The 20949-nt window shown below is 55.2% G+C and overlaps 2 protein-coding genes across 3 annotated transcripts in view; both read left to right on the top strand.

Moving 5' to 3' along the window:
• The window catches only part of LOC143777155 (uncharacterized), a 349344-nt gene that overhangs the window by 304520 nt on the left and 23875 nt on the right, over nt 1-20949 (top strand). The window lies entirely within an intron of this gene.
• Nucleotides 1-20949, top strand: part of PDE3A (phosphodiesterase 3A) — a 448233-nt gene that overhangs the window by 409019 nt on the left and 18265 nt on the right. For both annotated transcript variants that reach the window (XM_077267238.1, XM_077267239.1), the window contains 5 exons: nt 484-597; nt 672-871; nt 2631-2834; nt 7498-7659; nt 8878-9127. In XM_077267238.1, the coding sequence (XP_077123353.1) occupies nt 484-597; nt 672-871; nt 2631-2834; nt 7498-7659; nt 8878-9127 (930 nt within the window). The remainder of the gene's footprint in view (nt 1-483; nt 598-671; nt 872-2630; nt 2835-7497; nt 7660-8877; nt 9128-20949) is intronic.

The following is a 20949-nucleotide window of genomic DNA, read 5'->3' as shown; positions in this document are numbered from 1 at the left end:
CTCTATACTGGGCCCTTACTCTCTATGCTGGGCTGTTTCTCTCTATACTGGGCTCTTACTCTCTATACTGTGCTCTTACTCTCTGTTCTGGGCCCTTACTCTCTCTGTGCTGGGCACTTTCTCTCTATACTGGGCCCTTACTCTCTATACTGTGCACTTTCCCTCTGTTCTGGGCCCTTTCTCTCTATTCTGTGCTCTTACTCTCTGATCTGGGCCCTTACTCTCTATACTGTGCCCTTACTCTCTATGCTGCGCTCTTTCTGTGTCCTTACACATGGCTTGAGAATAATAATCCAGGTGATGGATGATTGGAGGTGACATTCTGGGCACTGCAGCGGGTGACCACTGGGTGGCAGAATGAACTTTACACCTTGGTTGTGAGATTGGGAAACAGGATGAAATGTCGCCAATTTCCCATGAGTTGCGATTTCCATTGTGGTCGTCCGTAGGTGGCACAAAGATCTGCTGCTTTCTATTCTGCAGATCATAACCGGATCCACGCCACCGACGTCCTCCACGCCGTCTGGTATCTGAGCACGCAGGCGATCCCGGGACTGCAGACCACGGTGACCGATCACAGCTCCGCCAGCGACTCCGGTACTGCCCCCTCCTGGCCACTCCGCCACATTACACGGGCTGTATGTCATGTGTCACCTGTCATGTTCCCACAGATTCTGACAGCGGGATCACACACGGACACATGGGCTATGTGTTCTCCAAGACGTACAGCCCCTGTGAGGAGACGTACGGCTGCTTGTCCGGGAACATCCCGTCCTTAGAGCTGATGGCCTTGTACGTAGCGGCCGCCATGCACGACTACGACCATCCGGGCAGAACCAACGCCTTCCTCGTGGCTACTAATGCCCCCCAGGTAACGGACGCCGCCAAGTACTGCCAGCGCCTCATGCTGCTGAAATGGGGGTGGGGCTATGTGATATGGCATGTGGGCGGAGCTACACGATAAATTATATTATGGGAGGTTTCATTATTAGTAATGTGGGCGGAGCTACACAATAAATTATAATATGGGAGGGTTTCATTACTAATACTGTAGGCGGGGGCCCTGTTATGCGTAATGTGGGCAGAGCTACACTAAAAATTATATGGGAGGTTTCATTATTAATAATGTAGGAGGGGCCTTGTTATACGTGACTTGGGCGGAGCTACACTATAAATGATAATATGGGAGGGTTTTATTATTAATAATGAGGGAGTGTCCTAATTATAAGTAATATGGGTGGAGCTACACTATAAATCATAATATGGGAGGGTTTCATTACTAATCATGTGGGAGGGGCTCATTATAAGTAATGTGGGCGGAGCTACACTATGATAATATGGGAGGGTTTCATTATTAATAATGTGGGAGGGGCCTTGTCACGGGTCCTTCTTCGATACCACACAATCAACAGAGCGAGGGAAGTGCAAACAATCCCAAGACCTTTATTATAGGCAAAACTAAAAGGTCCACAAACAATCCACCACACTGAGGATACAATAGTCCAGAACACGAATGCGGTTCAGTAACAGGATAAAATGTCCAAGGAGATGAGAGTCCAATAATCCAGCAGAAAGAAGATAAAAAATCCATATGCTTCCCTTTCTCTCTGACGTGCTGTGTTCACACCATCCTCACCACACAGGAACTGACTTCCCTGCTCCTGTCCTCCCCAGCCCCCTCCTTATGTCCAGGGGTAGTCAGATAGGTTGGGGTGGTTTTCCAGACCTGACAAAGGTGCCTCGGGGATTCAGGCACTACAGGGGGTCATCAAGAGGCATAGATACAGTCAGGCTGCAGACAGTAAGTGAGCTAATTCAATTATCAGCCTTTTGGAAGGTAATTGAGACTCTAGACAATATGGGGAATACACGGAATGATACAGGGCAACAAGAGAACACTATGAAAATCAGTAAAATATTAATATACACAAAATTATACCACATAACATATCACACCATCACAGGCCTCGTTATAAGTAATGTGGGCGGAGCTGCACTATAAATGATAATGTGGGAGGGTTTCATTATTAATAATGTGGGAAGGGCCTCGTTATGCATAATGTGGGTGAAGCTACGCAGGAGAGGATACAGACATTACAGCTGGGATCAGAAATGATTCTTTCTGTGAGGTAATACATTTCCCTGTATGTTTTTAAACAATGGTTTACCTCACAGAAAGAATCACTTCTGATCCCGGCTGTAATGTCTGTATCCTCTCCTGCGTTCTCCCCTGCCGAGGAGATGTGGTATGATCAGCCCATGTCCCTGCACGGTCAGACACAACCATTACACAGCACAGCAGGGGCACATTTATAAGATTATCTCCGCATTGGAACATTTTATTTATCACATCCAATTGTGGAAATTATTATTATTCTTCCAAGATCTATTGATTAAAATGAACTTTTGTTGTTGGCAGAACCCCTTTACGTATACAGTAAATGATGTGGGATTAGCTAAACTATGAATTATAATATTAGAGCGGCTTCATTATAAATCATGCGGACGGGGCAATGTTACACATGTGGTTTATATTATACACGTGCTGTAATCTGGGAGGGCTGTATATAGCGTGGCGCGTGTTCTACCCCCTGTGTGGGCAGTAAATGAGCGGAGGCCTCCTTTTCTAGGCTGTGCTCTATAATGACCGGTCCGTCTTGGAGAATCACCACGCCGCCTCTGCCTGGAACCTCTTTCTCTCCAGGCCGGAGTATAACTTCTTAGTCAACCTGGACCACATGGAGTTTAAGAGGTTTCGCTTCCTGGTGATCGAGGCGATTCTGGCCACAGACCTCAAGAAACACTTTGATTTCCTGGCAGAGTTCAATGCTAAGGTCAGTAAGGAGATCCGCCGTCCCCGGAGCAGCCGCAGCTCCCAGCTTTATTCTGTCTTCCTTCCATCCCTCATCTTCCTTCAGTATTCCTTTCTTCCTTATTTCTTCATTCCATCCTTCCTTTTTTTTTTTTGTCTTTCTTCCATCCCTTGGTCTCCCTTCCATGCTTCTTTGTTCATTTCTTCTATTATTATTATTATTATACATTTTTATAGCGCCATTTATTCCATGGCGCTTTACACGTGGAAGGGGTAAATATAGAGAAGTACAATACCCATGAGCAAAACAAGGCACACACAAGTAAGAGAGAGGACCCTGCCCGCGAGGGCTCACAGTCTACAGGGGATGGGTGAGGATACAGTAGGAGAGAGGACCCTGCCCGCAAGGCCTCACAGTCTACAGGGGATGGGTGAGGATACAGTAAGAGAGAGGACCCTGCCCGCGAGGGCTCACAGTCTACAGGGGATGGGTGAGGATACAGTAGGAGAGAGGACCCTGCCCGCGAGGCCTCACAGTCTACAGGGGATGGGTGAGGATACAGTAGGAGAGAGGGCCCTGCCCGCGAGGCCTCACAGTCTACAGGGGATGGGTGAGGATACAGTAGGAGAGAGGGCCCTGCCCGCGAGGGCTCACAGTCTACAGGGGATGGGTGAGGATACAGTAGGAGAGAGGACCCTGCCCGCAAGGCCTCACAGTCTACAGGGGATGGGTGAGGATACAGTAAGAGAGAGGACCCTGCCCGCGAGGGCTCACAGTCTACAGGGGATGGGTGAGGATACAGTAGGAGAGAGGACCCTGCCCGCGAGGGCTCACAGTCTACAGGGGATGGGTGAGGATACAGTAGGAGAGAGGACCCTGCCCGCAAGGCCTCACAGTCTACAGGGGATGGGTGAGGATACAGTAAGAGAGAGGACCCTGCCCGCGAGGGCTCACAGTCTACAGGGGATGGGTGAGGATACAGTAGGAGAGAGGACCCTGCCCGCGAGGCCTCACAGTCTACAGGGGATGGGTGAGGATACAGTAGGAGAGAGGGCCCTGCCCGCGAGGCCTCACAGTCTACAGGGGATGGGTGGGGATACACTAGGAGAGAGGACCCTGCCCGCGAGGGCTCACAGTCTACAGGGGATGGGTGAGGATACAGTAGGAGAGAGGATCCTGCCCGCAAGACCTCACAGTCTACAGGGGATGGGTGAGGATACAGTAGGAGAGAGGACCCTGCCCGCGAGGCCTCACAGTCTACAGGGGATGGGTGAGGATACAGTAGGAAAGAGGACCCTGCCCACGATAGCTCACAATCTACAAGGGCTGGGTGAGGATATAGGAGAGAAGACCCTGCCCGCGAGAGCTCACAGTCTACAGGGAATGGGTGAGGATACAGTAGGAGAGAGGACCCTGCCCGCGAGGGCTCACAGTCTACAGGGAATGGGTGAGGATACAGTAGGAGAGAGGACCCTGCCCGCAAGGCCTCACAGTCTACAGGGGATGGGTGGGGATACAGTAGGAGAGAGGACCCTGCACGCGAGGCCTCACAGTCTACAGGGGATGGGTGAGGATACAGTAGGAGAGAGGACCCTGCCCGCAAGGCCTCACAGTCTACAGGGAATGGGTGAGGATACAGTAGGAGAGAGGACCCTGCCCGCGAGGGCTCACAGTCTACAGGGAATGGGTGAGGATACAGTAGGAGAGAGGACCCTGCCCGCAAGGCCTCACAGTCTACAGGGGATGGGTGGGGATACAGTAGGAGAGAGGACCCTGCCCGCGAGGCCTCACAGTCTACAGGGGATGGGTGGGGATACAGTAGGAGAGAGGACCCTGCCCGCGAGGCCTCACAGTCTACAGGGGATGGGTGAGGATACAGTAGGAGAGAGGATCCTGCCCGCAAGGCCTCACAGTCTACAGGGAATGGGTGAGGATACAGTAGGAGAGAGGACCCTGCCCGCAAGGCCTCACAGTCTACAGGGGATGGGTGGGGATACAGTAGGAGAGAGGACCCTGCCCGCGAGGCCTCACAGTCTACAGGGGATGGGTGAGGATACAGTAGGAGAGAGGACCCTGCCCGCAAGGCCTCACAGTCTACAGGGGATGGGTGGGGATACAGTAGGAGAGAGGACCCTGCCCGCAAGGCCTCACAGTCTACAGGGAATGGGTGGGGATACACTAGGAAAGAGGACCCTGCCTGCAAGACCTCACAGTCTTCAGGGGATGGGTGAGGATACAGTAGGAGAGGGTAGAGCTGGTTGTGCGGCGGTTCAGTAGGTTGAGGGTCACTGCAGGTTGTAGGCTTGTAGGAAGAGGTGAGTCTTCAGGTTCTTTTTGAATGTTTCCAAGGTAGGCTAGAGTCTGATGTGTTGTGGTAGAGAGTTCCAGAGTATAGGGGAAAGCACAATAGAAGTCTTGTATGCGGTTGTGGGAAGAAGAGATAAGAGGGGAGTAGAGAAGTAGATCTTGAGAGGATCCAAGGTTGCGTGTGGGTAAGTACTAGGAGACGAGGTCACAGATGTATGGAGGTTTTGAACTGGAGCCTCTGGACGATAGGAAGCCAGTGAAGGGCTTGGCATAGGGGAGAGGTTTGGGAATAGCGGGGAGACTGGTGGATTAATCGGGCAGCAGAGTGTAGAATGGATTGGAGGGGTGCCAGAGTGCTAGAGGGGAGGCCAGAGAGTAGGAGATTGCAGTAGTCGAGGTGGGAGATAAGGGCATGCACTAGTGTTTTTGTGTTTTCATGGTCAAGCAATGCATGGATCCGGGAAATATTTTTGAGTTTGAGACGGCAGGAGGAGGTAAGGGCTTGGATATATGGCTTGAAAGAGAGGGTAGAGTCAAGGATCACCCCGAGGCATCGGGAGTGTTGGACTGGGGAAAGTGAGCAGCCATTGACATTGATGGATAGGTCGGGTGGAGGGGTAGCGTGAGATGGGGAAAATATGATGAATTCTGTTTTGCCCATGTTCAGTTTTAGAAAGCGAGCAGAAAAGAAAGCTGAAATAGCAGAGAGACACACATTGTGGGATTTTGGTGAGTTGAGTAAGAGGTGAGGTCAGGTCCGCATAGATGGATGATGATACTGCAAACCGTGGGATTCTATGAGCTGTCCTAGGCTGAAGGTGTAGATGGAGAAGAGTAGGGGTCCTAGAACTGAGCCTTGAGGAACACTGACAGACAAAGGGCGAGGTGAGGAGGTGGTGTGGGGGAGGGAGACACTGGATGTTCGGTCTGTTAGATATGACAAGATCCAGGATAGGGCCAAGTCTGTGATGCCGAGAGATGAGAGGATCTGTAGCTGAAGGGAGTGGTCGACAGTGTCGAAGGCAGAAGACAAGTCCAGGAGAAGGAGGACAGAGTAGTGTCGCTTGCACTTGGCGGTTTGTATGTCATTGTTCACTTTAGTTAGGGCAGTATCAGTTGAGTTATGCAGTCGGAAGACAGATTGTAACCTGTCAAAGAAGGAGCAGGAGGAGAGGTGAGAGGACAGTTCAAGATGGACATGCTGTTCCAGTAGATTTTGAGGCATAAGGAAGAGGATATCGGGCGATAGCTGGACACAGAGGATGATTCGAGGCAGGGCTTTTTGAGGATGGGTGTGATCTTGGCATGCTTGAAGGATGAGGGGAAGACACCAGTTGTGAGTGAGAGGTTGAATAGTTGTGTTAGGGTTGGGATGAAGACCGTGGAAAGGTTAGGGATGAGGTGGGACGGGAGCGGATCAAGCGTGCAAGTGGTGAGATGTGATCTTGACAGGAGGGTGGGGAGCTGATCTTCTGTCAAGGTGGAGAAGCTGGTTTTGGAGGAACAGGGCTGCGAAGCGAAGAGGGGCTTTGGGGCTGCGGGCCAAAGTTTTCTCTGATGTTATCGATCTCCTGCTTAAAGAAGGAGGCAAAGTCTTCGGCAGAAATGAGAGGAGAGGGAGGAGATGGTGGGGGATGGAGTAGAGAATTGAAAGTGTTGAAAAGCTGTTTAGGGTTGTGAGACAGATAAGACAGATAAGAAATAACTTTGTTTTGCGGCAGTGAGCGTGGACTTGAAGCTGGTGAGGGACTGCTGAGACCCTGGAAGCCCGTCTCAGTTCTTTGGTCAGGCTGGTCAGCCAGGGCTGCCTGTTGATTGATTCTATCTTTCCATCTTCCTTACAAAGTTCCTTCCATTGTTCCTTCCTTCTTCCTTCCATACTCTGTCCATTCTTCCATCTTTCTATGCTTCTTTCTTCCTTCCAAGTTCCTTTTCCTCTCTTCTTTCTTAATTCTCCTTTCCATCCGTCCGTCACCTTTACATATTCCTTCCATTGTTACTTCTTCCTTCCATCTTCCAGCTTTCCTTTTTCCTTCCATCTTCCTTTCTCTTTCCTTCTTTTTTCCTTCCTTCCTTCTCCCTTCCATCCTTCCTTATTCCTTGCATCTTTCCATTCTTCCTTCTTTTCTCCATCCATCTTTCTCTCTTTCATCTTCCTTGTTCCATCTATCCTTCTTTATTCCTTCCATTTTCTGTACTTCCTCCTTTCCTTCCGTCTTCCTCCCTTCTTTTTTCCTTCTATCTTCCTTGTCCCTTCCATCTTCCTTCCATCCTTCCTTATTCCTTGCATCTTTCTATTTTCCTTCCAACTTTCTTTCTTCCTCCCTTTTCCTTGCATTCCTCCATCTCAATTACTTTCTCCTTCTCTCCCTCTCAGGTGAATGAAGATGTCGGCCCAGGAATTGATTGGTCAAATGAAAACGACCGACTATTGGTTTGTCAGATGTGCATAAAGTTGGCGGATATCAATGGCCCCGCGAAGTGCAAGGATCTGCACCTGAAGTGGACGGAGGGCATCGTCAATGAGTTCTATGAGCAGGTGACTGGGGATTACACATCAGAGGACGCGTTGTATCCGGTCTGGACCAACCTCTGTGATATCTGCACTGATACATGGTAACGGGCCTACAGCTGTGTGAGCAGGACGAGGTCAGCTCCGCCCCTGAGAGGCAGGAGAAGGAGGAGTTTTGAGCGCTCAGCTCCATCCCCGTGAGACAGGAGAGGGAGGAGTTTTGAGCACTCAGCTCCGCCCCTGTGAGGCAGGAGAGGGAGGAGTTTTGAGCACTCAGCTCTGCCCCCTGTCAGGCAGGAGAAGGAGGAGTTTTGAGCACTCAGCTCCACCCCCTGTGAGGCAGGAGAGGGAGAAGTTTTCAGCACTCAGCTCCACCCCCTGTGAGGCAGGAGAGGGAGAAGTTTTCAGCACTCAGCTCCACCCCCTTTGAGGCAGGAGAGGGAGGAGTTTTGAGCACTCAGCTCTGCCCCCTGTCAGGCAGGAGAAGGAGGAGTTTTCAGCACTCAGCTCCACCCCCTTTGAGGCAGGAGAGGGAGGAGTTTTGAGCACTCAGCTCCACCCCCTGTGAGGCAGGAGAGGGAGAAGTTTTGAGCGCTAAGTTCTGCCCCCTGTGAGGCAGGAGAGGGAGGAGTTTTGAGCACTAAGCCCTGCCCCCTGTGAAGCAGGAAAGGGAGGAGTTTTGAGCACTTAGCTCCGCCCCTGTGAGGCAGGAGAAGGAGGAGTTTTGAGCACTCAGCTCCGCCCCCTGTGAGGCAGGAGAAGGAGGTGTTTTGAGCACTCAGCTCCACCCCCTGTGAGGCAGGAGAGGGAGAAGTTTTGAGCGCTAAGTTCTGCCCCCTGTGAGACTGGAGAGGGAGGAGTTTTGAGCACTAAGCCCTGCCCCCTGTGAAGCAGGAAAGGGAGGTGTTTTGAGCACTCAGCTCCACCCTCTGTGAGGCAGGAGAGGGAGGAGTTTTGAGCACTAAGCCCTGCCCCCTGTGAAGCAGGAGAGGGAGGAGTTTTGAGCACTCAGCTCCACCCCCTGCGAGGCAGAGATAGGGAGGAGTTTTGAGCACTCAGCTCCGCCCCCTGTGAGACTGGAGAGGGAGGAGTTTTGAACACTAAGCCCTGCCCCCTCTGAAGCAGGAGAGGGAGGAGTTTTGAGCACTCAGCTCCGTCCAGTCCTGAGACGGCACTCCCGAGTCATGCGAGGGCCACAGACCCGGAGGCTGAAGCCGTTGTCACAGGTCACCTGTCTGTTTGCAGGGTGATGAGGAAGTGGGTCTTGGCCTCCCGATCAGCCCCTTCATGGACCGATCAGCGCCTCAACTGGCCAAACTTCAAGAATCCTTCATCACTCACATTGTGGGACCACTATGCAACTCGTACGACTCGGCCGGACTGATGCCGGGGACTTGGATAGAGGACAGCGACGAGTCCGGGGACACCGATGAGCAGGATGACGACACAGACACCACAGAGGAGGAGACGGCCGAGCCCACCGAGACACTGACAAGTATGTCCTCCCACATCTGCTGTTATGGGGATCAGCCTGGGAAGTGAGAGAGAGGCTCAATAACTCCTCGTCTCTCACTCCCGACCCTGCATCTAAACCCCCCCCCAAAATCCACAAAATTAGTTTTCCCATTAATCAATAACTATCAGCTCTCAAGGACTGCACCATTTGCATCGAGGTGTAGGGGCTGAATGTCTGCACCCACCGTTACACAACTTATCTACTGGATCTATTTAGAGGAGGAACTGTCTGAGGGCTCCTATGTACAGTGCCATACAAGCAGGAGCCACTCTACTCCCTGGCCAGGATGATAGAAGTCAGAAATAGCAGGATGCTAATAAGTTCATGCAGCTCCTCCTCCCCAGTGCATGCAGCCCCCCTCCCCAGTATGTGCAGCGCCCCCTCCCCAGTAAATGCAGCTCCTTTTCCCCAGAAAGTGCAGCTCCCCTTCCCCAGTAAGTGCAACTTCCCTTCCTCAGTAAGTGCTGCTCCCCTTTCCCAGTACTTGTAGCTCCCCTTCCCCAGTAAGTGCTACTCCCCTTCCCCAGTAAGTGCTACTCCCCTTCCCCAGTAAGTGCTGCTCCCCTTCCCCAGTAAGTGCTGCTCCCCTTCCCCAGTAAGTGCAGCTCCCCTTCCCCAGTAAGTGCAGCTCCCCCTCCCCAGTATGTGCAGCTCCCCTTTCCCAGTAAGTGCAGCTCCCCTTTCCCAGTAAGTGCAGCTCCCCTTTCCCAGTAAGTGCAGCTCCCCTTTCCCAGTAAGTGCAGCTCCCCTTCCCCAGTACTTGTAGCTCCCCTTTCCCAGTAAGTGCTGCTCCCCTTTCCCAGTACGTGCAGCACCCCCTCCCCAGTACGTGCAGGGCACTCTCCCCAGTACTTGTAGCTCCCCTTCCCCAGTGCGCTCAGCTCCCCTTCCCCAGTACTTGTAGTTCCCCTTACCCAGTGCATGCAGCTTCCCTTCCCCATTGTGTGCAGCTCGCCTTCCCCATTGTGTGCAGCTCCACTTCCCCATTGTGTGCAGCTCCCCTTCCACACTATGTGCAGCTCCCTTTCCCCACTGTGTGCAGGTCCCCTTCCCCACTGTGTGCAGCTCCCCTTCACCAGTAAGTGCAGTTCCCCTTCCCCACTGTGTGCAGCTCCCCTTCCCCAGTAAGTGCAGCTCCCTTTCCCCACTGCGTGCAGCTCCCCTTCCCCAGTAAGTGCAGCTCACCTTCCCCAGTTAGTGAAGCTCCCCTTTCCTAGTAAGTGCAGCTCCCCTTCCCCCACTGTGTGCAGATCCGCTTCTCCAGTGTGTGCAGCTCCCCTTCCCCAGTAAGTGCAGCTCCCCTTTTCCCAGTGAGTGCAGCTCCCCTTTTCCCAGTGAGTGCAGATCCCCTTTCCCAGTAAGTGCAGATCCCCTTTCCCAGTAAGTGCAGCTCCCCTTCCCCAGTAAGTGCAGATCCCCTTTCCTAGTAAGTGCAGCTCCCCTTCCCCACTATGTGCAGATCCCCTTCTCCAGTGTGTGCAGCTCCCCTTCCCCAGTAAGTGCAGATCCCCTTCCCCAGTACGTGCAGCTCCCCTTCCCCAGTACTTGTAGATCCCCTTTCCCAGTAAGTGCAGCTCCCCTTCCCCAGTAAGTGCAGCTCCCCTTCCCCACTGTGTGTAGATCCCCTTCTCCACTGTGTGCAGCTCCCCTTCCCCAGTAAGTGCAGCTCCCCTTCCCCAGTAAGTGCAGCTCCCCTTTCCTAGTAAGTGCAGCTCCCCTTCCCCAGTAAGTGCAGCTCCCCTTCCCCAGTAAGTGCAGCTCCCCGTTCCCAGTGAGTGCAGCTCCCCTTTTCCCAGTAAGTGCAGCTCCCCGTTCCCAGTAAGTGCAGCTCCCCTTCCCCAGTAAGTGCAGATCCCCTTTCCTAGTAAGTGCAGCTCCCCTTTCCTAGTAAGTGCAGCTCCCCTTCCCCACTGTGTGCAGATCCCCTTCTCCATTGTGTGCAGCTCCCCTTCCCCAGTAAGTGCAGATCCCCTTCCCCAGTAAGTGCAGATCCCCGTTCCCAGTAAGTGCAGCTCCCCTTCTCCAGTGTGTGCAGCTCCCTGTTCCCAGTAAGTGCAGATCCCCTTCCCCAGTAAGTGCAGCTCCCCTTCCCCAGTAAGTGCAGCTCCAATTCCCCAGTAAGTGCAGCTCCCCTTCCCCAGTAAGTGCAGCTCCCCTTCCCCAGTAAGTGCAGCTCCCCTTCCCCAGTAAGTGCAGCTCCCCTTCCCCAGTAAGTGCAGCTCCCCTTCCCCAGTAAGTGCAGCTCCCCTTCCCCAGTAAGTGCAGCTCCCCTTCCCCAGTAAGTGCAGCTCCCCTTCCCCAGTAAGTGCAGCTCGCCTTCCCCAGTAAGTGCAGCTCGCCTTCCCCAGTAAGTGCAGCTCGCCTTCCCCAGTAAGTGCAGCTCGCCTTCCCCAGTAAGTGCAGCTCGCCTTCCCCAGTAAGTGCAGCTCGCCTTCCCCAGTAAGTGCAGCTCACCTTCCCCAGTAAGTGCAGCTCACCTTCCCCAGTAAGTGAAGCTCCCCTTTCCTAGTAAGTGCAGCTCCCCTTCCCCCACTGTGTGCAGATCCCCTTCTCCAGTGTGTGCAGCTCCCCTTCCCCAGTAAGTGCAGCTCCCCTTTTCCCAGTGAGTGCAGCTCCCCTTTTCCCAGTGAGTGCAGATCCCCTTTCCCAGTAAGTGCAGATCCCCTTTCCCAGTAAGTGCAGCTCCCCTTCCCCAGTAAGTGCAGATCCCCTTTCCTAGTAAGTGCAGCTCCCCTTCCCCACTGTGTGCAGATCCCCTTCTCCAGTGTGTGCAGCTCCCCTTCCCCAGTAAGTGCAGATCCCCTTCCCCAGTACGTGCAGCTCCCCTTCCTCAGTACTTGTAGATCCCCTTTCCCAGTAAGTGCAGCTCCCCTTTCCTAGTAAGTGCAGATCCCCTTCTCCACTGTGTGCAGCTCCCCTTCCCCAGTAAGTGCAGCTCCCCTTCCCCAGTAAGTGAAGCTCCCCTTCCCCAGTAAGTGCAGCTCCCCTTTCCTAGTAAGTGCAGCTCCCCTTCCCCAGTAAGTGCAGCTCCCCTTCCCCAGTAAGTGCAGCTCCCCTTCCCCAGTAAGTGCAGCTCCCCGTTCCCAGTGAGTGCAGCTCCCCTTTTCCCAGTAAGTGCAGCTCCCCGTTCCCAGTAAGTGCAGCTCCCCGTTCCCAGTAAGTGCAGATCCCCTTCCCCAGTAAGTGCAGATCCCCTTTCCTAGTAAGTGCAGCTCCCCTTTCCTAGTAAGTGCAGCTCCCCTTCCCCACTGTGTGTAGATCCCCTTCTCCACTGTGTGCAGCTCCCCTTCCCCAGTAAGTGCAGCTCCCCTTTCCTAGTAAGTGCAGCTCCCCTTCCCCAGTAAGTGCAGCTCCCCTTCCCCAGTAAGTGCAGCTCCCCTTCCCCAGTAAGTGCAGCTCCCCTTCCCCAGTAAGTGCAGCTCCCCGTTCCCAGTGAGTGCAGCTCCCCTTTTCCCAGTAAGTGCAGCTCCCCTTCCCCAGTAAGTGCAGCTCCCCTTCCCCAGTAAGTGCAGATCCCCTTTCCTAGTATGTGCAGCTCCCCTTTCCTAGTAAGTGCAGCTCCCCTTCTCCATTGTGTGCAGCTCCCCTTCCCCAGTAAGTGCAGATCCCCGTTCCCAGTAAGTGCAGGTCCCTGTTCCCAGTAAGTGCAGATCCCCTTCCCCAGTAAGTGCAGCTCCCCTTCCCCAGTAAGTGCAGCTCCAATTCCCCAGTAAGTGCAGATCCCCTTCCCCAGTACGTGCAGTGCCTCTTCTCCAGTACGTGCAGCGCCCCTCCCCCGGTACGTGCAGAGCCCCCTCCCCATTACATGTAGCTCATCTTCCCCAGTACTTGTAGCTCCCCTTCCCCACTGTGTGCAGATCCCCTTCTCCAGTGTGTGCAGATCCCCTTCTCCAGTGTGTGCAGATCCCCTTCTCCAGTGTGTGCAGATCCCCTTCCCCAGTAAGTGCAGCTCCCCTTCCCCAGTAAGTGCAGCTCTCCTTCCCCAGTAAGTGCAGCTCTCCTTCCCCAGTAAGTGCAGCTCTCCTTCCCCAGTAAGTGCAGCTCTCCTTCCCCAGTAAGTGCAGCTCCCCTTCCCCAGTAAGTGCAGCTCCCCTTCCCCAGTAAGTGCAGCTCCCCTTCCCCAGTAAGTGCAGCTCCCCTTCCCCAGTAAGTGCAGCTCCCCTTCCCCAGTAAGTGCAGCTCCCCTTCCCCAGTAAGTGCAGCTCCCCTTCCCCAGTAAGTGCAGCTCCCCTTCCCCAGTAAGTGCATCTCCCCTTCCCCAGTAAGTGCAGCTCACCTTCCCCAGTAAGTGAAGCTCCCCTTTCCTAGTAAGTGCAGCTCCCCTTCCCCCACTGTGTGCAGATCCCCTTCCTCCAGTGTGTGCAGCTCCCCTTCCCCAGTAAGTGCAGCTCCCCTTTTCCCAGTGAGTGCAGATCCCCTTTCCCAGTGAGTGCAGATCCCCTTTCCCAGTGAGTGCAGATCCCCTTTCCCAGTAAGTGCAGATCCCCTTTCCCAGTAAGTGCAGCTCCCCTTCCCCAGTAAGTGCAGATCCCCTTTCCTAGTAAGTGCAGCTCCCCTTCCCCACTGTGTGCAGATCCCCTTCTCCAGTGTGTGCAGCTCCCCTTCCCCAGTAAGTGCAGATCCCCTTCCCCAGTACGTGCAGCTCCCCTTCCCCAGTACTTGTAGATCCCCTTTCCCAGTAAGTGCAGCTCCCCTTTCCTAGTAAGTGCAGCTCCCCTTCCCCACTGTGTGTGTAGATCCCCGTCTCCACTGTGTGCAGCTCCCCTTCCCCAGTAAGTGCAGCTCCCCTTTCCTAGTAAGTGCAGCTCCCCTTCCCCAGTAAGTGCAGCTCCCCTTCCCCAGTAAGTGCAGCTCCCCTTCCCCAGTAAGTGCAGCTCCCCTTCCCCAGTAAGTGCAGCTCCCCTTCCCCAGTAAGTGCAGCTCCCCGTTCCCAGTGAGTGCAGCTCCCCTTTTCCCAGTAAGTGCAGCTCCCCTTTCCTAGTAAGTGCAGCTCCCCTTTCCTAGTAAGTGCAGCTCCCCTTTCCTAGTAAGTGCAGCTCCCCTTTCCTAGTAAGTGCAGCTCCCCTTCCCCACTGTGTGCAGATCCCCTTCTCCATTGTGTGCAGCTCCCCTTCCCCAGTAAGTGCAGATCCCCTTCCCCAGTAAGTGCAGATCCCCGTTCCCAGTAAGTGCAGCTCCCCTTCTCCAGTGTGTGCAGCTCCCTGTTCCCAGTAAGTGCAGATCCCCTTCCCCAGTAAGTGCAGCTCCCCTTCCCCAGTAAGTGCAGCTCCAATTCCCCAGTAAGTGCAGATCCCCTTCCCCAGTACGTGCAGTGCCTCTTCTCCAGTACGTGCAGCGCCCCTCCCCCGGTACGTGCAGAGCCCCCTCCCCATTACATGTAGCTCATCTTCCCCAGTACTTGTAGCTCCCCTTCCCCACTGTGTGCAGATCCCCTTCTCCAGTGTGTGCAGATCCCCTTCTCCAGTGTGTGCAGATCCCCTTCTCCAGTGTGTGCAGATCCCCTTCCCCAGTAAGTGCAGCTCCCCTTCCCCAGTAAGTGCAGCTCTCCTTTCCTAGTAAGTGCAGCTCCCCTTTCCTAGTAAGTGCAGCTCCCCTTTCCTAGTAAGTGCAGCTCCCCTTCCCCACTGTGTGTAGATCCCCTTCTCCACTGTGTGCAGCTCCCCTTCCCCAGTAAGTGCAGCTCCCCTTCCCCAGTAAGTGCAGCTCCCCTTTCCTAGTAAGTGCAGCTCCCCTTCCCCAGTAAGTGCAGCTCCCCTTCCCCAGTAAGTGCAGCTCCCCTTCCCCAGTAAGTGCAGCTCCCCGTTCCCAGTGAGTGCAGCTCCCCGTTCCCAGTAAGTGCAGCTCCCCGTTCCCAGTAAGTGCAGCTCCCCGTTCCCAGTAAGTGCAGCTCCCCTTTCCTAGTAAGTGCAGCTCCCCTTTCCTAGTAAGTGCAGATCCCCTTTCCTAGTAAGTGCAGCTCCCCTTTCCTAGTAAGTGCAGCTCCCCTTCCCCACTGTGTGCAGATCCCCTTCTCCATTGTGTGCAGCTCCCCTTCCCCAGTAAGTGCAGCTCTCCTTCCCCAGTAAGTGCAGCTCTCCTTCCCCAGTAAGTGCAGCTCTCCTTCCCCAGTAAGTGCAGCTCCCCTTCCCCAGTAAGTGCAGCTCCCCTTCCCCAGTAAGTGCAGCTCCCCTTCCCCAGTAAGTGCAGCTCCCCTTCCCCAGTAAGTGCAGCTCCCCTTCCCCAGTAAGTGCAGATCCCCTTCCCCAGTAAGTGCAGATCCCCGTTCCCAGTAAGTGCAGCTCCCCTTCTCCAGTGTGTGCAGCTCCCTGTTCCCAGTAAGTGCAGATCCCCTTCCCCAGTAAGTGCAGATCCCCTTCCCCAGTAAGTGCAGCTCCCCTTCCCCAGTAAGTGCAGCTCCAATTCCCCAGTAAGTGCAGATCCCCTTCCCCAGTACGTGCAGTGCCTCTTCTCCAGTACCTGCAGCGCCCCTCCCCCGGTACGTGCAGAGCCCCCTCCCCATTACATGTAGCTCATCTTCCCCAGTACTTGTAGCTCCCCTTCCCCACTGTGTGCAGATCCCCTTCTCCAGTGTGTGCAGATCCCCTTCTCCAGTGTGTGCAGATCCCCTTCTCCAGTGTGTGCAGATCCCCTTCCCCAGTAAGTGCAGCTCCCCTTTCCTAGTAAGTGCAGCTCCCCTTCCCCACTGTGTGTGTAGATCCCCTTCTCCACTGTGTGCAGCTCCCCTTCCCCAGTAAGTGCAGCTCCCCTTCCCCAGTAAGTGCAGCTCCCCTTTCCTAGTAAGTGCAGCTCCCCTTCCCCAGTAAGTGCAGCTCCCCTTCCCCAGTAAGTGCAGCTCCCCTTCCCCAGTAAGTGCAGCTCCCCTTCCCCAGTAAGTGCAGCTCCCCTTTTCCCAGTAAGTGCAGCTCCCCGTTCCCAGTAAGTGCAGCTCCCCGTTCCCAGTAAGTGCAGCTCCCCGTTCCCAGTAAGTGCAGATCCCCTTTCCTAGTAAGTGCAGCTCCCCTTTCCTAGTAAGTGCAGCTCCCCTTCCCCACTGTGTGTAGATCCCCTTCTCCACTGTGTGCAGCTCCCCTTCCCCAGTGAGTGCAGCTCCCCTTCCCCAGTAAGTGCAGCTCCCCTTCCCCAGTAAGTGCAGCTCCCCTTCCCCAGTAAGTGCAGCTCCCCGTTCCCAGTGAGTGCAGCTCCCCGTTCCCAGTAAGTGCAGCTCCCCGTTCCCAGTAAGTGCAGCTCCCCGTTCCCAGTAAGTGCAGCTCCCCTTTCCTAGTAAGTGCAGCTCCCCTTTCCTAGTAAGTGCAGATCCCCTTTCCTAGTAAGTGCAGCTCCCCTTTCCTAGTAAGTGCAGCTCCCCTTCCCCACTGTGTGCAGATCCCCTTCTCCATTGTGTGCAGCTCCCCTTCCCCAGTAAGTGCAGCTCTCCTTCCCCAGTAAGTGCAGCTCTCCTTCCCCAGTAAGTGCAGCTCTCCTTCCCCAGTAAGTGCAGCTCCCCTTCCCCAGTAAGTGCAGCTCCCCTTCCCCAGTAAGTGCAGCTCCCCTTCCCCAGTAAGTGCAGCTCCCCTTCCCCAGTAAGTGCAGCTCCCCTTCCCCAGTAAGTGCAGATCCCCTTCCCCAGTGTGTGCAGCTCCCCTTCCCCAGTAAGTGCAGCTCCCCTTCTCCAGTGTGTGCAGCTCCCTGTTCCCAGTAAGTGCAGATCCCCTTCCCCAGTAAGTGCAGATCCCCTTCCCCAGTAAGTGCAGCTCCCCTTCCCCAGTAAGTGCAGATCCCCTTCCCCAGTACGTGCAGTGCCTCTTCTCCAGTACGTGCAGCGCCCCTCCCCCGGTACGTGCAGAGCCCCCTCCCCATTACATGTAGCTCATCTTCCCCAGTACTTGTAGCTCCCCTTCCCCACTGTGTGCAGATCCCCTTCTCCAGTGTGTGCAGATCCCCTTCTCCAGTGTGTGCAGATCCCCTTCTCCAGTGTGTGCAGATCCCCTTCCCCAGTAAGTGCAGCTCCCCTTTCCTAGTAAGTGCAGCTCCCCTTCCCCACTGTGTGTGTAGATCCCCTTCTCCACTGTGTGCAGCTCCCCTTCCCCAGTAAGTGCAGCTCCCCTTCCCCAGTAAGTGCAGCTCCCCTTTCCTAGTAAGTGCAGCTCCCCTTCCCCAGTAAGTGCAGCTCCCCTTCCCCAGTAAGTGCAGCTCCCCTTCCCCAGTAAGTGCAGCTCCCCTTCCACAGTAAGTGCAGCTCCCCGTTCCCAGTGAGTGCAGCTCCCCTTTTCCCAGTAAGTGCAGCTCCCCGTTCCCAGTAAGTGCAGCTCCCCTTCCCCAGTAAGTGCAGATCCCCTTTCCTAGTAAGTGCAGCTCCCCTTTCCTAGTAAGTGCAGCTCCCCTTCCCCACTGTGTGCAGATCCCCTTCTCCATTGTGTGCAGCTCCCCTTCCCCAGTAAGTGCAGATCCCCGTTCCCAGTAAGTGCAGCTCCCCTTCTCCAGTGTGTGCAGCTCCCTGTTCCCAGTAAGTGCAGATCCCCTTCCCCAGTAAGTGCAGCTCCCCTTCCCCAGTAAGTGCAGCTCCAATTCCCCAGTAAGTGCAGATCCCCTTCCCCAGTACGTGCAGTGCCTCTTCTCCAGTACGTGCAGCGCCCCTCCCCCGGTACGTGCAGAGCCCCCTCCCCATTACATGTAGCTCATCTTCCCCAGTACTTGTAGCTCCCCTTCCCCACTGTGTGCAGATCCCCTTCTCCAGTGTGTGCAGATCCCCTTCTCCAGTGTGTGCAGATCCCCTTCCCCAGTAAGTGCAGCTCCCCTTCCCCAGTAAGTGCAGCTCTCCTTCCCCAGTAAGTGCAGCTCCCCTTCCCCAGTAAGTGCAGCTCTCCTTCCCCAGTAAGTGCAGCTCCCCTTCCCCAGTAAGTGCAGCTCCCCTTCCCCAGTAAGTGCAGCTCCCCTTCCCCAGTAAGTGCAGCTCGCCTTCCCCAGTAAGTGCAGCTCCCCTTCCCCAGTAAGTGCAGCTCACCTTCCCCAGTAAGTGAAGCTCCCCTTTCCTAGTAAGTGCAGCTCCCCTTCCCCCACTGTGTGCAGATCCCCTTCTCCAGTGTGTGCAGCTCCCCTTCCCCAGTAAGTGCAGCTCCCCTTTTCCCAGTGAGTGCAGCTCCCCTTTTCCCAGTGAGTGCAGCTCCCCTTTTCCCAGTGAGTGCAGATCCCCTTTCCCAGTAAGTGCAGATCCCCTTTCCCAGTAAGTGCAGCTCCCCTTCCCCAGTAAGTGCAGATCCCCTTTCCTAGTAAGTGCAGCTCCCCTTCCCCACTGTGTGCAGATCCCCTTCTCCAGTGTGTGCAGCTCCCCTTCCCCAGTAAGTGCAGCTCCCCTTCCCCAGTACGTGCAGCTCCCCTTCCCCAGTACTTGTAGATCCCCTTTCCCAGTAAGTGCAGCTCCCCTTTCCTAGTAAGTGCAGCTCCCCTTCCCCACTGTGTGTGTAGATCCCCTTCTCCACTGTGTGCAGCTCCCCTTCCCCAGTAAGTGCAGCTCCCCTTCCCCAGTAAGTGCAGCTCCCCTTCCCCAGTAAGTGCAGCTCCCCGTTCCCAGTGAGTGCAGCTCCCCTTTTCCCAGTAAGTGCAGCTCCCCTTTTCCCAGTAAGTGCAGCTCCCCGTTCCCAGTAAGTGCAGCTCCCCGTTCCCAGTAAGTGCAGCTCCCCGTTCCCAGTAAGTGCAGATCCCCTTCCCCAGTAAGTGCAGATCCCCTTTCCTAGTAAGTGCAGCTCCCCTTTCCTAGTAAGTGCAGCTCCCCTTTCCCACTGTGTGTAGATCCCCTTCTCCACTGTGTGCAGCTCCCCTTCCCCAGTAAGTGCAGCTCCCCTTCCCCAGTAAGTGCAGCTCCCCTTTCCTAGTAAGTGCAGCTCCCCTTCCCCACTGTGTGTAGATCCCCTTCTCCACTGTGTGCAGCTCCCCTTCCCCAGTAAGTGCAGCTCCCCGTTCCCAGTAAGTGCAGCTCCCCGTTCCCAGTAAGTGCAGATCCCCTTCCCCAGTAAGTGCAGATCCCCTTTCCTAGTAAGTGCAGCTCCCCTTTCCTAGTAAGTGCAGCTCCCCTTCCCCACTGTGTGCAGATCCCCTTCCCCACTGCGTGCAGCTCCCCTTCCCCAGTAAGTGCAGCTCCCCTTCCCCAGTAAGTGCAGCTCCCCTTCCCCAGTAAGTGCAGCTCCCCTTCCCCAGTAAGTGCAGCTCCCCGTTCCCAGTGAGTGCAGCTCCCCTTTTCCCAGTAAGTGCAGCTCCCCGTTCCCAGTAAGTGCAGCTCCCCTTTCCTAGTAAGTGCAGCTCCCCTTTCCTAGTAAGTGCAGATCCCCTTTCCTAGTAAGTGCAGCTCCCCTTTCCTAGTAAGTGCAGCTCCCCTTCCCCACTGTGTGCAGATCCCCTTCTCCATTGTGTGCAGCTCCCCTTCCCCAGTAAGTGCAGATCCCCTTCCCCAGTAAGTGCAGATACCCGTTCCCAGTAAGTGCAGCTCCCCTTCTCCAGTGTGTGCAGCTCCCTGTTCCCAGTAAGTGCAGATCCCCTTCCCCAGTAAGTGCAGCTCCCCTTCCCCAGTAAGTGCAGCTCCAATTCCCCAGTAAGTGCAGATCCCCTTCCCCAGTACGTGCAGTGCCTCTTCTCCAGTACGTGCAGCGCCCCTCCCCCGGTACGTGCAGAGCCCCCTCCCCATTACATGTAGCTCATCTTCCCCAGTACTTGTAGCTCCCCTTCCCCACTGTGTGCAGATCCCCTTCTCCAGTGTGTGCAGATCCCCTTCTCCAGTGTGTGCAGATCCCCTTCCCCAGTAAGTGCAGCTCCCCTTCCCCCGTAAGTGCAGCTCCCCTTCCCCAGTAAGTGCAGCTCCCCTTCCCCAGTAAGTGCAGCTCAACTTCCCCAGTAAGTGCAGCTCCCCTTCCCCAGTAAGTGCAGCTCCCCTTCCCCAGTAAGTGCAGCTCCCCTTCCCCAGTAAGTGCAGCTCCCCTTCCCCAGTAAGTGCAGCTCCCCTTCCCCAGTAAGTGCAGCTCGCCTTCCCCAGTAAGTGCAGCTCCCCTTCCCCAGTAAGTGCAGCTCTCCTTCCCCAGTAAGTGCAGCTCTCCTTCCCCAGTAAGTGCAGCTCCCCTTCCCCAGTAAGTGCAGCTCCCCTTCCCCAGTAAGTGCAGCTCCCCTTCCCCAGTAAGTGCAGCTCCCCTTCCCCAGTAAGTGCAGCTCCCCTTCCCCAGTAAGTGCAGCTCCCCTTCCCCAGTAAGTGCAGCTCGCCTTCCCCAGTAAGTGCAGCTCCCCTTCCCCAGTAAGTGCAGCTCCCCTTCCCCAGTAAGTGAAGCTCCCCTTTCCTAGTAAGTGCAGCTCCCCTTCCCCCACTGTGTGCAGATCCCCTTCTCCAGTGTGTGCAGCTCCCCTTCCCCAGTAAGTGCAGCTCCCCTTCCCCAGTAAGTGCAGCTCCCCTTTCCTAGTAAGTGCAGCTCCCCTTCCCCAGTAAGTGCAGCTCCCCTTCCCCAGTAAGTGCAGCTCCCCTTCCCCAGTGAGTGCAGCTCCCCTTCCCCAGTGAGTGCAGCTCCCCTTTTCCCAGTAAGTGCAGCTCCCCTTTTCCCAGTAAGTGCAGCTCCCCTTTCCCAGTAAGTGCAGCTCCCCGTTCCCAGTAAGTGCAGCTCCCCGTTCCCAGTAAGTGCAGATCCCCTTCCCCAGTAAGTGCAGATCCCCTTTCCTAGTAAGTGCAGCTCCCCTTTCCTAGTAAGTGCAGCTCCCCTTCCCCACTGTGTGTAGATCCCCTTCTCCACTGTGTGCAGCTCCCCTTCCCCAGTAAGTGCAGCTACCCTTCCCCAGTAAGTGCAGCTCCCCTT

The sequence above is a fragment of the Ranitomeya variabilis genome, chromosome 5, assembly GCF_051348905.1.
Source record: "Ranitomeya variabilis isolate aRanVar5 chromosome 5, aRanVar5.hap1, whole genome shotgun sequence".
In the NCBI taxonomy this organism is placed as follows: domain Eukaryota; kingdom Metazoa; phylum Chordata; class Amphibia; order Anura; family Dendrobatidae; genus Ranitomeya; species Ranitomeya variabilis.
This window is presented reverse-complemented; position numbering and strand designations above follow the sequence as displayed.